General features: G+C 47.2%; 1 protein-coding gene across 3 annotated transcripts; it reads right to left on the bottom strand.

Moving 5' to 3' along the window:
* Nucleotides 1–858: 858 nt before the first annotated feature.
* On the bottom strand, nt 859–17,085 carry MIGA2 (mitoguardin 2). 3 transcript variants are annotated; one of them, XM_015645194.3, is made up of 16 exons: nt 16,988–17,085; nt 15,559–15,801; nt 14,712–14,907; nt 13,778–13,890; nt 11,704–11,815; nt 11,103–11,242; nt 9,531–9,648; nt 9,263–9,363; nt 8,688–8,803; nt 8,188–8,260; nt 7,866–7,952; nt 7,579–7,677; nt 7,074–7,208; nt 6,309–6,362; nt 5,231–5,347; nt 859–5,099 (listed from the first exon to the last, which is right to left on the bottom strand). In XM_015645194.3, exons 2-16 carry the CDS (start codon nt 15,652–15,654, stop codon nt 4,896–4,898), a joined length of 1,761 nt encoding a protein of 586 aa, XP_015500680.1. In that variant the 5' UTR covers nt 15,655–15,801; nt 16,988–17,085; the 3' UTR covers nt 859–4,895. The 3 variants fall into 3 exon arrangements, with proteins under 3 accessions (XP_015500680.1, XP_015500678.1, XP_015500679.1); XM_015645192.3 differs by having other exon boundaries at nt 14,712–14,922; XM_015645193.3 differs by lacking the exon at nt 16,988–17,085 and adding an exon at nt 16,368–16,614 and having other exon boundaries at nt 14,712–14,922.
* Between the last annotated feature and the right edge of the window lie 21 nt (nt 17,086–17,106).

The raw sequence follows: 17,106 nt of genomic DNA on the forward strand, positions 1-17,106 counted from the left end.
GTGCCTCAGCACAAGAAAGCACAAAGCTCCTCTGGAGCTGTAATGAGTGTGGAGTCTGACTCCATGGAAACTGAGATAAACTCCTTTTAACTCTCTCAACTAATGATCAGGGTGTGGCATGAGACAAAAATTTTCCTATCCACGAACATTTTATTTGCATATATCTGAGTTCATGACAGGCTTGTATTAATGCTAGCAGAGACTCCTTTTTACTTTTATTTTTAAGCGTAGGGATGAAATTTTAATCACTGTGAAAGAAACAGCCAACCTGATTCAGTCTGGTTTCTTTATCATTTGAAAATGAAAGTATTTAAATCCACTGTAGTTTTTTTCAGAAGAGCAAGAAGATGATTTTCTTGCCTTGCTCAGCAGATAGGCAGCTCTGATACCAACCCGCAGACTTTAGTCTGGGTTTCACAGAGTTTGGGAAGCTGCTAAGTGCTGCAGGAACTTTGACAATGTTTCAGAGGTTCTGCACCTCACTGGGATTTCTGTTATCTCTTCATCACAATCTGCTCACACCACACCCCAACAGAGCCAAACCACCACAGAAAAATCTGAAAAATGAAACCCCACAGTTTCCAACCACAGCTCAAAGTACAAGGACTTGCTTTGTTTACTTTACATCCCACTTCATCTGTGGACTTGTCAGTAGACCCAGGAAGACTCCCTATGCAATCAAACCCTTTAACTTTACATTTAAACCTTTCAAGTTCCTCATTTCAGCCCTAGGAACAGCAAGTCTTGTTTGATACTGTCACCAGCAGCAGAAGTGTCACCACAACTGTCACCTCAATCAGAAACCAAAGACTGAGTTTCTAGCATGTTTCACTAGGAAATTTAGGAACAAAAACCACAATCATGAAGGAAAATTTTATTGTACTTGTAATGCCCACATCCTAAGATTAAAGATATTAAAAAAAAAAATTAGCTGCAAAGAAAAAGATAGAAGCAAAACAAGAACAGATTTTTACACCTTTAGGAAATCAAAAAGAAAATAGGCACAAGTTTACATTCATTAGTTTCAGAAATGGCAGAGGAATGTTCTACTGAAGATGGATAAATGTCTTTATTTAAAAACAGCTAAATTTTATTTAGCTGTTTTCCCACCTCCCTGTATGAGACACCACAAGTCATGCTTTTCAAAGCCACGCTGATCTTGTAGATACAAGGCAGATTTTTCCTCATAATTTTTATATTAATGTGTTTAAAGATCATAAAGACCCTCCTAGAGCCATTTGGCATAGTCTCTACATACATACTAAAGTACCAAGGATGTACTTTAACCTCTGGTGAAGCTTGTTTCCACCTCCACATAAAAAATGAAAGTCATGCATATTTTAAATTCTGTTTAAGCATCAGACATTATTGAGGGATTTTATTTCATAGCTGCTAAGCCACCTTAAATCCCCATCAGTGTTAAAATCTTGCAAGTGTCAGCCCAGGATGATTTAACCCCTTGAGAATAAGGGTTCATCATTAAAAAAGGTGAATGTCTTATCTCAAGGGATTCTACCCGAATACACAGCTGTTACTAATACTAAAGAATTTCTGTTGCTAAACACAATATGCTGGGGAAGGGATTTTCTAGGGATCTCAGGAAGCCAGAGGGCAGGCAGGTGTTCCATCATACCCTTTAACTCCACCTTGCAATACAGGTACAAGAGTCACATTTTGGGCTGGGTGGGATCAGTGGAAGCAGCCTGAGGGCTGCATCCAAAGGACTTGAAACACAGCAAGTCCCTGACACCACTGCTCAGGCCAAGGAAAGCTTTTTCCACAGGAACAGCTCCTGTGAACGCACTGATCCCTGAAGTTCCCTTCAGAGGCTCTAGACACCTTTCTGCCTTTCCTCTCGAGCTACACTGGGACTGGGGAGGGACAAAAAGCAGCAATGAAGTGAGGGGGTGGTGTAGAGAAGTTGTTAACATCCATCCCAGCAAAGATAAAACCAGTTTGTCTCGGCAAACATCCTTGGCTGGTGCAGGACCAAGTCACTGCTGGTAGGAAAAGGCGGAGAACTTGACCTTCAAGAAGCTGCGGATGTTCCCGAGGCAGATTCCTCTTTACCTTCACAGGGAGGGCTGTGTAACCTACTTGCAATAAGGACTAAGGAAAAGCATCAAGCTGTAATAAAAGTATTTCTTCATTTCATTGATTAGGAATTTACAGTTTCTCAGCTTAAAAAGCCACAGTGCAAGTTAGTGTTTGCTTCAGGGGGACCCTGCTTCAGTATCCTCTCACGCAAGGATGCAAAAGCCCAAAGTCAGCAGCCAGTGTTCTTGTCTGTACACAAAACAGGCAAGCTGCCCAAGCACTGAGGCCAAAGACACTCAAAACATTAAATAAATACACATAAAACAACACTAAAAATGAGAATTTAACAGCACTGATTGTTCAGAATTACAGCCCCTCTCATTATATTAATCTTCACATTTTAGCATCTTTTTAACCACTGTACAAAAAGCTGCTGAAGTGACTTTCTTCTAAACCAGCCATATAAGAGCACAAAGCACTATCAACATTCTTTTTTTGGCAAAGTAACTTGCTTTCAGAATATACTATACTTTCAAATCACAGTTTACATGTAGCAGGTGTGTCATGCTAATGCATCCTCCATTTCTTCTCTTCCTGCACACTGCCAGGAGCAAGACACCTCAGAGACTTTTCCTAGTTTTAACTGCTGTCTCTTAAATCCTTCTCATAACAGTTTATTCCACGCAGCCTCACTTGGGGCAGCTGCTCCTAATTTCTGCCTCAGCATTGTCCTGTTTATTGCATTAATCTAGTTTCCAGGATAAGCCACATCAGTCTGATGTGCTTACAGAGCACCAGATGTTACTGTGCTCTACAGGCAGCCTTCTGCAAACATCTCAGGAGCATTTCAAGGAATCACAGAACCACAGAATGGGTCAGGTTGGAAGGAACCACAGTGGGTCATCTGGTCCCACCTCCCTGCTCAAGGAGGGTGTCCCTAAAACACATGGCACAGCACATTTATCTGCTCCTTTTACATCCTGTTTACTTTTTTTCTCTGTTTACTTCCTTCCTGCTTTTACCGGCAGAATCCACATTAGATATCTGAAGAGGAAGAAAGCATTTGTATTCTCCAAGCCCACGCACTGACTTTCCACTCATATGGAAATTCCAGATTCTTACATATTTTTTCCACTTGCAAAAATACATCCGGGTAAGCCTTGTGTCTTTCACCCAGAACAGGCACAAGGGGTAACAAATCAGTCAGGAACAAAAACAGTGAGGCTGATGTTTTTGTGGAAGTCCTGAAGACCTCCTCATTCCGAGGGTTGGACTTGGACTTATATGTGGACTGAAACAGAAGAAGGCACAGGCTGGATCTCTACTTTTATTTGTGGCATTGTACTCATGGAGGACTCAGCAAATCATTGCAAACCTCACACAAAAGCCAAGACTGCCTCAAACCAATGAAGCTGAGTCAGAGAGGTTAGGCTGGATATCAGGAAAAGGTTTTCTACCCAGAGGGTGGTTGGGCATTGAACAGGCTCCCCAGGGAAGCGGTCACAGCACCAAGCCTGAAAGAGTTCAAGATGTTTGGACAACTCCCTCAGCACATGGTGGGAATGTTGGGGTGTCCTGTACAGAGATACAACCTCTTATGTCCTCAACCCTTATGTGTCCCTTTCAACTCAGCATATTCTATTATTCTGTGATTTTTATGATTCACTAAGTCCAGCACACTCCACTGCTGCTGTCCTACATGAGTATGCAACTCAGCTCACATCCCAAAGCAGCCAGATTCCAGGTGCTGGCTGGGCAGCCAGGATCACAGCATTTCAGAAGCACTACCATACACACACACACACATTTGATCATTACCCAAAATTATGCTGTGTTTCTTAGAACTGACAGACTGTAAAGAGTCATTTCCTCTATAGAACCTTAATCCCAGCTCTCCAACTGTTCACATAACCTCACATCCAACATCTGCACCTCTCACTACCCTTTGCACAACAGCAATAGGCACCACATTATTACCCTTTCCCCCTGCTTGTACACTCCCCACACCTCCTACCCAGCAAAAGCTGCTGCTGGCTCATTCTGAAATCCAGCAAGGCACTTTGATGGATGTCAAAGACTTCGTGCAAGCACAGGCAGGATGCAAATCCCCACCTCCTGACACTAACCTGCCTTAGGGGCACACATAGACCTCAGCAACCTCCTAAACAAGGATGACCAGCACACAGCGCTCGTCATCTGGTCTGCAAAGAGCAGCAATACCAAGGGAACAGACCAATTTCCCTAGAGCTTCAGACTGCTTACAGAAGTCTGCTTCTTACTTCAGTGCTTTACAGAACTATTTCTTCCTCCCTGGGAAAGAAATCTTTGCTAGTCACATTGCATATGTTACCACACTTAGGGTAAAAATCAGCAGTAATTAATGGCTGTAGGAATACAGCAGAGAAGAACAGTAATAAAAATCCCAAAGCAAGCAAAGCCTCCTTGAGAAGCTAATGGTCAAGTGGAGAATTTACCAACAATATTCCTGTTCCCACATACAATCGTAAACATCAGAGATTAATCTCCCAGAAAACACAAAGGCAAAACAGGTACATACATTGCCCTATTCAACAGAATTGGGCAAAAATCTGGGCCTGGGCAGCTCAGGACACAATGTATATATGAAACATTGAAAGTAATAATAATGACAGGAAGGTGGAACAAAGAAGAAATTCAAACCATAAGTTGGCAAGTGGTCCTGGATCCATCCCAGCAAACACTACTGGCTACAAAAAGCAGAAGGTCCCACCAGATTGCTGTGTGTTCACAGTCTTGCTGCCACTGCTGCACTTTGCAGGTAGTTTATCCATCTCTGGGAGGAAAAGGTCCTTGTACAAAAGTGTTTTCCTCAGCTGCCATCAGATGAGCTCCTCCTTCAGCGGCTCGGTTTCCCCAGGAAGCATGCCATTCATCTCCGGGGAAGTCTCGGTGCCCAGATATCCTAAGAGGATCTCGCTGCGCCGCCGCGACAGCTGCAAAATGTCCTCTGCCAGCAACTGCACTGTCGTGTACCTCACGTTGTCGAAGTCAAACATGTCCTTCAGATACTGCACGATCTGGTGCTGCAAGAAAAGGAAAGTTTACAGTCAGACCTCCTTCACCTGCCAGTACCAGCCACCAAGGGCACACATCAGCAGCTTGACGCCAGCAGATGGGAGTCCCACACAGATGAGGTACAGAAAAGCCACCTTACCTTGAAGAAACTGCAGACTTCAGATAGCTGCTGCTTGGGCCCCAGAAAACCAAAGGCTAGAACAGGACTGACATGCTCCGATACGGAGTAGAAATGAGAGATAAAGCCATCTGGTACCTGTCACAGGGAAGGACAGAATTAGTTGGTCTTCATTCTCAGACAGAATTAGCAGCTTATACCATATCAACCACCAACTTCCCTGCCAGAAAGCTTCAGTAACTTTAGTTAAGAGCTATTTGGAACATCTCTTCCTGCAAAACTACATTTATCTCTCAGGTCCCTTGAAGGATGACTACAGCTTTTTATCTTAATGTTTCTAAACTGCTATTTCAAGAGGGAAATGAACAGAAGAAAATGAAAAGCAATCACCAGCCAGCCTTTATAGCCTCTATTTATAATTTGCTGACCAAGCCAGGAAAGGACATACAAATATCCAAGGCAGAGCTACTGCATGACAGCACCAGTAGAGCTTCCAGTGCTCTCGTTTCTCTCTGTGCCATCTCAGGAGCCAAACACTGTCGTACCAGCTGGCAGTGGGATTGAGCTGAAAACTTGCCAGAGGCCACAGAACCTGTGGCAGAACCAGGTTTGTGAAGTTGTGGCTTCCTGTTCCTCTCCTCCATAAACTCATCTGCTGTGATACTTTAGGAAGTCACAGATTTAAGTGAAACTCATCAAGTAATGGCTAATTAGCATCACCCCTGGGGAGCAGAGCAATGCCTGGACCATTCATTTTGCTGCCAGCAAGGAAAGTACAATTCAGGAGCAGTCCCTTGCTGCTTGGGGTCTGTGGCCATTCCTACAGTATTGTGAGCAGGGAGAGGGAATACCAGACAGGCAACACGGTCATTTGATTCCCTCACATGAAGAAAAAGGGAGAATAAACTCAGACTGATTCAGTAAAATACTGATGGCATAGCACTGGAGCAGCAGAAACACAGGGCTCTAAAGCATCACAAAGAACATGACTGGGTTCAGTCTTCTACCACTTAAGATTACACACTTTGTCAAGATCTATGTGTTCTCTTTCCAGCCTCGAATACATTAGATTATTTCACTTTTGATTAATTTTGCTTACCATCAGAAGCCTCCTTTTTGCTTTCAGAACTGACCAACAAGCAGTTGCTAGAGCCTACAATTAACACAGAGAGCCCATTAGTTACTGGGATTATTTTTAAAAACCCAAAGTTTACCAACACATTGTCATCAAAACATCAAAACAATCACCCTTTGGTGCTAACTCTAAATTGACAAAATTGAAGCAAACTGGAAGCAGATTTAGCCACTTCAGATCCATTCCAGAGAAGCCAAAGGGTTTTTGAAGATTGTTAATATGATCTGACATAGCTGCCCAACAGCCCAGGATCCCCTGCAAGCAGACAGCTGTTACAAAGTGCCATTTTACTCTCAGTCTATCAAACTAATCAGTCTTTAAAATACAGCTGGGGGCAGGACTAAAGGAAAGCTTTCCAATTTGAGCTTCAGTGTCTGCTGAGGTACTGCCAGAATCAATGGCCACATGCTAAAACCCACATATTTTTCCCTATATTTTGGCACTTTTATTCTCATTCATAAAAATAGGTGCTGTCATCTTTTAACATCTCCATGGCATCATTGATAAAGGCCCCTAGAGCCATAAGTCTGGTTGCCAACCAGATGCTTTCAAAATAAAGAAAGCTTTCCTGTAAACAATTTCCATGCACAAGAAGACTGTTGTTTAGAGCTTCAGGAAAGCATGGCATTTATAAAAAGAGAATTCAGCTCAGCCAGGAAAGATGAGGTTATGCTCTTTTCTGGCCTTGGCACTGATCTCACACTCACACCAGCACTCCGTCTCACGCACCGTCTCCTTGAAGCTGTCGGACAGCCAGCGGTTACGCAGCACAGCCAGCACGGAGGAGGGAGGGTTCTCTAGATCCTCAAAAGCATCCATGAGGATGAAGTCCAGCACAATATCAAAGAAGCTCATGCACACCACCTGTCAGGGAGCAGAAGAGTCTGTAAAGGGAACAGGTTTTAAAAAGACACAGGTTCTTTTGGCTTGAAGCAAGAAGATCTAACAAGCTGAAGTCAATGTAATTGCATTTCAACAGCAGGTCTTTCACTCCTGGGCCATTTCTACATATGCATTATAATACAATCACAGTGGTTTAGCTTGTAAGGGACTTTAAAACCATCCAGTTCCATCCCCTGCCATGGGCAGGGACACCTTTCACTAAACCAGGTTGCTTCAAGCCCCATCCAGCCTGGCCTTGAGCACTTCCAGGGATGGGAATTCCACAACATCTCTGGGCAAGGATTGTCTCCCAACTCCACTGCAACTCTGTAAAGACAATGTCTTTACCAACCCCTCTTCCCTCGAGCTCCTGCTGAGTGGTCGGCCAGGTCTCTTGCTTCAAGGCATAACGCAGCATCTCCTCGTAGCTTTCCAGGAAGGCTTTGGGATTCTGGGAGAGCAGAGAAACAAAACAGAAGTTTGACTACTCGGATTTGAGCTGACATCAACATCACAGTAGTCACCAGCATGCTGATGAAGTTTTCTGCTTCCAACATCCTGGACAAACTCTGTGTTGGGATGGGGGAACAAGTATCCCTGTGCTCAAGACACAGTTTAGTTGTTACACAATCTTCCTACCTTTTCAGCTTTTGTCATCAGTCCTATCACCATCTGCTTCCCAACCTCCCCAAAAAACAGCTGATTGCTTTCATCCTCCAGCAGCTCCTGCAGAGGGAACACAGATGTCTCATGTGTCTGTCTCATGTCTCATGAGCACCTACACACCCTCAAATTCTGAGTTGGAAAAAAATAAAAAAGGGCAGGACATGAAGCAGTGCAATGCTGCACACACCAGTGTCATTAACCTTTAATAAGCTGGAACCTAGGAAACAAAACTGCGCTCTCCAGGAACATGCTGCTGGCAACCATGTGCCATGGAAGTCTGGGAAGCCATTCTCACCTGGAATGCCTGCCTGACACAATGCAGCTTTGCCAGGAAATCCTGGTCACTGTAGCAGCCAAGGAGCTCTGTCCTAGAAGGAAAGGGGAAGAATTGTGTAAATTCTGGTTCTGATATTGGTCTTCATACAACTATGGTCCCCTAAAAACAAAAAACTAAATTCCCCGTCTGTGCATAGGAGAAAGGAACAGAAAGGAACATTCCCTTTATCCAGCTCCCTGGGGGAACAGAGCACCTCTGCCAAGCTGGTACAGGACTATGCCAGCCTCCCAGAACAGTCACACTCTCTATCACTAATTTCGTGCGACAATTACTCTTTCTTAACATGCAAGTCCCTAAAATCTGGAGTTAATTCCCTGGGAAGGCCAAACCAACAGGAAGGATAATGTGATTTTATGACCCCAGATGGTTATTGTGGTTATGGGGCTGCTGAAAGGCAGATGATATGTTCACAGCACTCCAGGGGACACAAGGTCCCACAGCTCCAGCTGGCTCTTCACCTCAGCGTCCGGCACGCGACCTTCCCTTCTTTCACCAACTGCAGAGCTTCTTCATATGCTGCCACTGGCCTGGAGAGGTGGAATGGCATTTCCTCAAAGGGGAGGGAGTCAAAGAGCTGTAGAGGTAACAAGAGACATGGAAAGAACAGAATGAGCTCATTAAATATTTGCAAATACACAAGTGACTGCACACAAGCAAAGTGAGCCTTCTTCAGAGAATCTTCAGCTAGCAAAGTTTGTCATTGACAATTGTTTCACACAAAAATATTCCTTTTTTCACCAAAGCTGTCTCAGCTCTGACACTGCTCAATATCCTATAAAATTTACATGACCAAGCCATCTTACATTGGAGAACAGCACTTTCCTAGCTGTTATGGCAGTTTTCTATAGTAGATAAGAAGATGACATGGAAGTGCTTCTTGGAAAAACCTGCACCATCCCCCTCAGTAAAATCTTTTCCTAACATCCATCATGAACCTCCCAGCCTGGGGTTGTTGCTCTGTGTTTGATCATCTTCCTCTCCCAAGATCTGTTTGGCTCTGCTGCCTTTGTGCATTCCCTGACACTTCAGTCACCTCTGCTGCAGAGAAGAAGGAATCCTCTGAAGCTGAGCTGTCTTCATCATCCGTCCGCAGCCGCAATGATCCATCCGCCAACGGAAGCATCAAAGTCTTCTCTGGAGGAGAGAAAGAAGCCACATGTGTTTGAGTTCATGGACCACCATTTCTCTTAGCTCCTGTGCTCTCTTCCACTCTCACTTTGTCACTCCTCCTTTACCTGGCTTACAGAAAAGACATAAAACCAGACAGGAAATTGGCATTTTACTGCAGGCGGGTGCCTTACCCAAATCGAGCAGCACGCTGTCTGACGGGAGCGAGGAGCCAAACTCTTCCTGGAGGTGGTAGGCTCGGTGCAAGAGGGACTCCAGCTTCTCAGCAAACTCCCTTTTCTGGGACTCCTCCTGGAACACACATAAATGTCACCCTTAGTTAGCCAGCTGGGCACAGACAGATTGGACAGCACAAATACAGGAGGAAATTTTCAGTAAAAATGGGATTTGCAGTCTGCAGATTAAATGATTAAAAATAAAAAGAGAGAGGAGTCATTAATCCTACAATGCAGCTAATAATGCACAGGGAGGAAAGCTTCTACAGAGCCTACTCAAACCCTCTGGCTTTTGAGCTTCACTATTTTGTTTTCCTGTTAAAAAAGGAAGAAATAACTAAAGAACTTTAACCTGCTACCCAGAAAAACAGGTATTTTAATAAGTTCTACACCACTTAAATCTCCTGCCTTTTGACTTTAGCCTAGCTTCCAGGAGAAATCACATCAGGAAACTTGTGTTGAATATAACAGGATATCCAGAACTGGAAAACAGAATATTTAGATTAAGGTGCTGGGCATAATCAAAGCTTGCTGTAAGCAACACAGGAGGATGGAGAAAAAAAAAAGGTATGGGGAAAATAAGACTTAAACAGCATCTTGCCTTCATGTCCCTATGTTTGCATGAGTATCTCACACAGAAGACAGAAGCATTAGCAAGAAGCACAAAATCTATTTTCATAATGAATCAACTAGTTTTAAGGCAGTTTTAGAAACACTACAGGGCCCTTCAAGGAGAGCCAAAAACAACAGAATCCAGATTTGACTTGGATAAATATTATCCAGCACAAAAGACAAATGTCCCACATGCTTACTACACCAGACTCTGTTTACAAAAGGCTGGGAACACTTTTTTTCCACTGAGAACTCCTGGAGAGTTGGGAGTTCAGCTCCTTTCACAGTCCTGAGTTATAGCAGGGTTTTTCAGCTTTGTGGCTGTCACTGAGCCATTCTAGCTTAGATCTCCTTTAACACAGGTATTGTGTATAAGCTGCATATTCCTCAAGTCCCAGACAGCAAGGGGCTGTCCAAAAGTCCTTGTTTCTGTAGCTGCAGAGGCCGAGTGAGGTACACATCTCCCTGCAGGGATCATACTCAGCTCCTACTGCTTTCCTCTTCCACACACACAGAGCTGGGCTCTGCTCTCCACCCAGCTCCCAGAAGTGGCAGTGACCACCAAGATCTCCATTTTAAATGCATTAAAAGTTACAGAGACAACACTGCCAGCCAAAGCAGTGCTGTATTCATCACAGCCTTTTCTCACCACAGGCTGTGCCACGGGAGGACACGTGTGACAGTGAGTGACAACAAGGCTGGGAGGTGGATGGAAACGCTGGGGAATGAGGGGGCGAGACGTATTAAGAAGAGAAAGAAATTAGAAACACCCACTCCCATTGCATAAAGAAGCTGTAGATACAGACAGCTCTTAAACAGAGTCTGGCTTGACTCTGCACTTAATTTGCTCTCCTTTTAACCTCCCACTGTTTACTGCTTCCAGCACCCAGGCTGGCCTCTCAGCATGTGGGGACCTACCTCTGAAATGTTCTCAGACACGCTCTCTTGTTGTTTCCTGCTGTCCCAGGGCACAGGGGTGCTGGTACAAGCACTGTCCCTCTGCCTGATGCTCAGTGCCTGTTCCCATTTCTGCAGGGCCTCCTCAAACAGCTCCATGCCTGGAAACCAAACCAAATACTTGCTGTGAGAGTCCCGGGGCACTCAGGAACAAAGAGATACAGGATGAGTCTTTGCTCACTCAGACAATCCAGCTAAGAGGGAAATCCCTCCCTAACAGAAAGAATAAACATATTCTATTTCTTTCCTGTTTAAATACGTTTTATTCTGGATTAGAAGGAGAACATCATCCATGTTACTGCCAAAACACTGTTCTCTGCACATGATGAGCCTGCTGCTCAAGAACAGTAATTTGGAAGTAAATTATTCCCCTGCAAAAAAGGTTTGATTTTTTTTTTAAAGAAGATGGGATTTTTATTTGAGCTTCAGCTGAGAATGGAAGGGAACTTTTGTTAGAGTTCTGCATTGACCTACTGATGCTCTGTGTCAATTCTCACCCCCTTCTTGCTCTCACAGTGATAAACAATCCCTCCAGAGCAATGTTACCCTTGTGCCTGCTTACCTTGAACATAGAGGCTTTCTGCACTGGAATCACCAATGGCTCCAGCATCTCCCATTGCCTGGGCCTCCCACATCCCTGGGGGTACTGGACTTGAGGAGTTGACTGCTACCATCTGCAGGAAGGGAGCAGAGGGCAGCACATGCCTTTTGAATTCTCTTAAGGTTAGAGATGATAAGATCAAACAAACACCATCAGCCTTCCCCATGTTTGCCCTTGTGGAGGGCATTGATAGAGGAAACAGCCCAGGAAAGCTCCAAAGCAATCGCTACAAAGGCATCAGGATTTTGATGGAAAGCTCATGTCAGCCCCAGCTGCCTGTACAAAAAAAACGCTGGAGGTGACAAGGAACAAGCACAGTCCAAACAAAAGAAACAGTTTCCCAGAAAAAATACAGCTGAGGATTCCTCAGAGGGAAAGGGGAATCCTCACTCTTCTCTTTTGTAACCAGACCTTCTCCTGGGAGGGCTGACAATCCACACACCAGTGTCAGTTCAGCTTTGTCCAGTTTCACACCAGGGCATCGATGTCTTCTGAAGTCCAACCCAACAAAGTGCTGGATTCAACACTATCAGTGAGCAGTGTTTTCCTGTGGCTTACAGAAGGATGTCCAAACATGTGCCTGGTACTAAAAAAAGGCTACAATAATCAGCTGACAGAAGAATTCCTGTCCTGCCTCCATTGATCAATCTCTGTGGAGTGTTAATAAATCACCTTGAGATCCCAAACTGCAAATCATCAGTTCACTGCTGCAAATTTACTTACTGGATGGCAAAGAGGAGCCCAGGAAGCAAATGAGAGCAGGCAAAACCTGCATCTGTGCAAAGGATGAGCTGTTCTTCCACCAAGTAATATAAAAACTCGAAGTACAGGGTCAGGTCATCTGTACAGAAACAGATGCCTCTCCATGGGGATATCCCCACTCAGGCACCAGCAGCAGAAAAAGGTATTTATGGATTGCTATTTATTTAAAGAGAAATATAACTCCAGTGATACAAAACCCGGACAGCATCTGTGTGAATTGAGAAGCCACGGGGGAATTACACGGATATGAATCCCTGTGGAGGGGAAAGAGGCCAGAGCTGGACACAGCCCGGTGCTCAGGGACACATCCCATCACAGCCCAGCTCCCCAGGGAAGGCTGTGCCTGCCCAGCGCCGTGCCAGCACTGCCGCCTGCTGGAGACACACCTCGGCCAGCACGCTTTTGGCATCTCCTGGTGCTTCAGCTGTACTAAAAACAGCAACACCAGCATGTGCTGAGGAGTGCTGGCACCCAACAGCTCCTTTCAAAGGGGTGATTTTTCCCTCTCCTTGCCCCTGCATTGCCAAGCAGCCGCTGAGCTCAGGAGATGATGAGGGAAGGCTTTGCAGCAACTCACAGAGGTTCATCTGTGTCCCCCCTGCTCCAACAAATCGTTAGCTCCGAGCAGTGGGGATGTGAAACAGGTCTTGAAGACACAAATGCTTCCAGTTTTGGTCTCACAAAAGGTGGATATAAGCACCGATGGCTTCTCCTGCCTGGTTAAGCCTGAATTACCTGTACTCACAGGCTGCTTTTTTGGCTTTGGAGGAGGTAGAATGACTAGGCTGTGTTCTCACCCTGATGTTTCCTGAACAGAGCTATCAGATTTTGGTAGTTAATTTGGTTTTAAGAACAAAGCAAGCTGTGAGCAGCCCCAGCACAGAAGGGAGGGGCTGCTGGGCCACCAAAACCCCCACCAGAGAGGGAAGCAAACAAGCTCCCCATTGCTTTGAGACCCAGAAACAACCCAGCCTAATTCCTTGAGGGGGTCACAGAGAATTCCAAGGAACCATGGCCATATCCCACAGGGAAATCCCTCCTGCAACTCCTCCTTGGCCAAAGAACTGGCCAAGGAACCCTGGAGCTCCTGGCCACAAAACATTGCTGCTCACAGGGAACTCCAGACACTCAGTGCAAGGTTAACATCAGAACCCACCCTACAATTATACTGCAACCTGTTCTGCTCCATGGGCCAGCACAAGCCCAAGGACTTGGTGATCTCGTGACAGGTACATGCACTGACATCTCCCAGCCCTGCTAACAAGGTCCTTACCGAGGCGAGGCTGTGGGAGGAACTGGAATGTTTGCTGGGCTCAATGGAGGAAATCCCGCTGAGAGTGTCATTGCTCTTGCTGCCAGGGCTCTGGACTCTCCTGCTGGAGTATCCTGCAGTTGGGAAGGTCACACAAAAACAGGATTTTAGGCTCAGGTGACTGCAGCAGGGAGGGGAACATGACCTTTTCCAGTGTAACTATGAGTGGGCAAAGCAGTATCCAATACCTAGAAATAAGCCACGCATCTCCTGTCTGCTCTGCTTTGCTCTGAGACTGGTGTCAGTGGGGATCTGAGGCTGAGGAATGTATTCACTGCTTACGGAAAGCAAGAGGCAAGTGGAAAAAATCAAGCAAAAACTCCTTCACCTTCCCTCAGAACAGGCAGAATACAGACACTGCTGCCTTGATTTTCATGTTTCACCAAACAAATGCTTAATCCCTAAAGTGCTGTGCTGAGGGTTTGGGTCAGTCTTACCCCTAAAATCAGTACAAGCATGTGAGGAAGCTGCCCAAGGTCTGGGAGTCACCACAGAGCTGGATGGACACTCCCAACTGCCCAGCCTGGCTCAGGCCACCGTCCTCTCCCTTCAGCTGAGCACTGACATCACGAGATCAATGCAGAACCAGGTCACTGCGTGCCCAGGTCGTTATTATTGGGGCAGCCCAGTAATGGTCCACAGGCTGCCTACAGAGGGGATGGGAACTGCAAACCTCAGGGAAAACATCAGGACACCTTTTGTTCCCAAGGACTGTGAGCTCAGAGCCTCTCTCCCTTTGCTCCCCAAACCCCATGCTCATGGCACAGTGCTACAGAATTCCCACTTCATTCCACATCGGAGCACTACACAAATGGCTTTGCTTTCCTCTCCCCACACCTTCCCATCGCTCCCTGTACAACCTCTCTGGGGATGTTTCCCTTTTTGCAAGGCAAACCTTTCTTCACGGAGGAGACCCTCCTGGTTGGCAGGATGGGCACTGTGATCCCTCCTGGCTTAAAGCCACACTTGTCCGGAGCAATTTGCTTCTTTCGGCGGCGCCGTCGCTTCAGCTGATGAGCTGCGAGAGCCAAGGCCACCGTCCCCAGAGCTGTGGCAAACAGCACCTTGCGCAGGCCTGGAGAGAGCCGCAGCTGAGAGAACACAGACTTTAAACACAAAAGAAATGGAAGAGCAACAATGAAAAACCAATTCCACTGCCCTTTAAATAAGAAAAACTAATTAAAAACAGTGTTAAACATGAAACACCCTGGCTTTACCCTCCCACCCATAAAACATACCCCCTGCTACACAACTGAGACATAGCAGCAAAGAGACTGTGGAGCATCATTTTGACAGGACCTGGAGAACTTGGTCTCCACTCACTGCCAAAACACACTGCAAAATCTGCACACAGCCTGGGACAGATGCAATCCAGGTTACCCAAATTCAGCTCTGAAACCCTGCTGTGAAGCTGAGCTTTACTGCTCCAAGTGCTGCATCACTACAAGTGGGGAACATATTACTCTTCTTTAAAAGACAAGTCTTTTTTTAGCACCTTTGATGAAGAGAAAGATTGAACCTGGGTGTTCTTCCAGGGAGGGATGTGGGAAGCGCTTTTCTCTCCTCTCCAAACCCACTCAGAACAACTCTCTTCTACCACCCCAAACTCCCCCTGTAACTCCTCCAATCTCTCAAACTGCCCAGGCCCCCCATCACCACCCACTGTGCCTCCATCTGACACAGACAACCCCACAGAGCCAGCCCAAGAAATACGACAGGAAAACCTTTCCCTCTCCTTGTACCTGCCCAAATGTCGTGTAAACGAACACGGGGATCTCTGCCACGGTCATTGCCAAGGCCTGCATGATGGACATTCCCTCTGTCCTCCTAAATGCCATGTCTGCACGAGGATCTGGGCACCTTGAGGAGCCACCACGGGGAAGGGCACTTGTGGATGCTGTGTGAGCTGCTCACAAAAGAATCCAACTTTTGTCTGACATCTGGCTCAGAGTCCTGGAGTTGGCCTTCATCCAACAATCCTTCTCCTGCGGGAAGAGAGGGAAAATCAGGTGAGGGGAGAGCATGTCCTGCTCCTCCCTGCACTGCACTTCAAAATGAACACACACCAGGTCACTTGAAGCAGCAAATCTAAAATATCTTCTTACCAGCAGCAGCAATTCCTTTGCTTGTCCTACCAACCACAGGGACAGATTCCCAAACTGCTGTACAGTAGCAGCACCCTGGGATTTGACAGCTCCCTGAGATTTCTACGTGTACCAGACCTGGCTGCACATTGCTGGAGGGATTTTGTTTGCAGTCCCCGTATTAAAAAAATGTCCCAATTATCCCAAATAACCATACACACATTTTCATTGCCAAAAACCTGCTTTCACACAGTTTTCTGTGCATCACAGCCCTGCTCAAGAGCCACCAACCAAAAGGGGTTTTGCCCAGGAGGTTACAGCGGGGCTGGGCAGGAGGAGTGAGCGGCTCTGTCAAGGACAGAGCGACAGCAGGCACTGAGCTGTGACCACAGAACACATCAATGCGGGTGACAAAGCGACAAAGTGTCCCCGCCCGACACCCACCCCGCACCCACTGCCCTCAGCACCTTATGGAATGTTCTCCGGGCAGTGGGAGCCCGCAGGGACCGGACACCGGACATGGGCTCTCCCCACAAGGTTAAACACAACGTCCTGGTCACAGCAGGGATGAGAAGAGCCAAGTGCAAGGAATTTTCGGCACAGAAAGCAGCCTGGGGTTACCATACCGGGATAAGGAGTACAAGCACCGAGGTCCCAAGGCAGCCCCTCTGTCCGGATATCTCCCCCAGCCCTGCCTGCCGTGGGCACCCAGCACCGGGGGTTCAACCCACCGGCCCGGCGGGGAGCGTCCCGCGGGACCCCCGCACCTGCACTGCAGCAGGCTGGGCCCAGCAGAAAGGGCTCCCGCTCCCCCCGCAGCATCCTCCCGCACCCCCGCATCCCTGAGCATCCCCCCCTGCGCCCTGGGGTGCCTCGCACCCCGGCTGCATCCCCGGGCCCCTGCATTCATTCACCCCGGGGCCATCCCCGCCGGCCCCGCAGCCGGAGATCCCGCACCCTCCGCGCCTCCCACCCCCATGACCGGCTTCAGCCGGGGGTCCCCGGCTCGGCGCTCCCCTCTGCTTTACTCCCCCCTAACGATGGTGCGGCCCGGCCGCCGCGAGCGGGCGCGGGCGGCACCACTCACCGCAGCGGGGGGGGCGCGCGGCCCCGCTCGGCGCCCTCTCCCCGCGCCGCGCGCCATGGCCGCGGAAGGGCAGCGTCTCCTTCCCCCGCGCCGCAGCCCACCCCGCGTGGGGGCGGGAC

Source organism: Parus major, chromosome 17 (genome assembly GCF_001522545.3).
Source record: "Parus major isolate Abel chromosome 17, Parus_major1.1, whole genome shotgun sequence".
NCBI classification, from domain to species: Eukaryota; Metazoa; Chordata; class Aves; order Passeriformes; family Paridae; genus Parus; species Parus major.

Coding starts and splice junctions, on each gene's coding strand:
- MIGA2 (XM_015645192.3), bottom strand. CDS start 15,654: ATGGCATTTAGGAGGACAGAGGGAATGTCCATCATGCAGGCCTTGGCA. Junction 11,816..13,777: donor CCTCCCACAGCCTCGCCTCG/GTAAGGACCTTG, acceptor CCCTTCCTGCAG/ATGGTAGCAGTCAACTCCTC. Junction 11,243..11,703: donor AGAAAGCCTCTATGTTCAAG/GTAAGCAGGCAC, acceptor TTTGGTTTCCAG/GCATGGAGCTGTTTGAGGAG.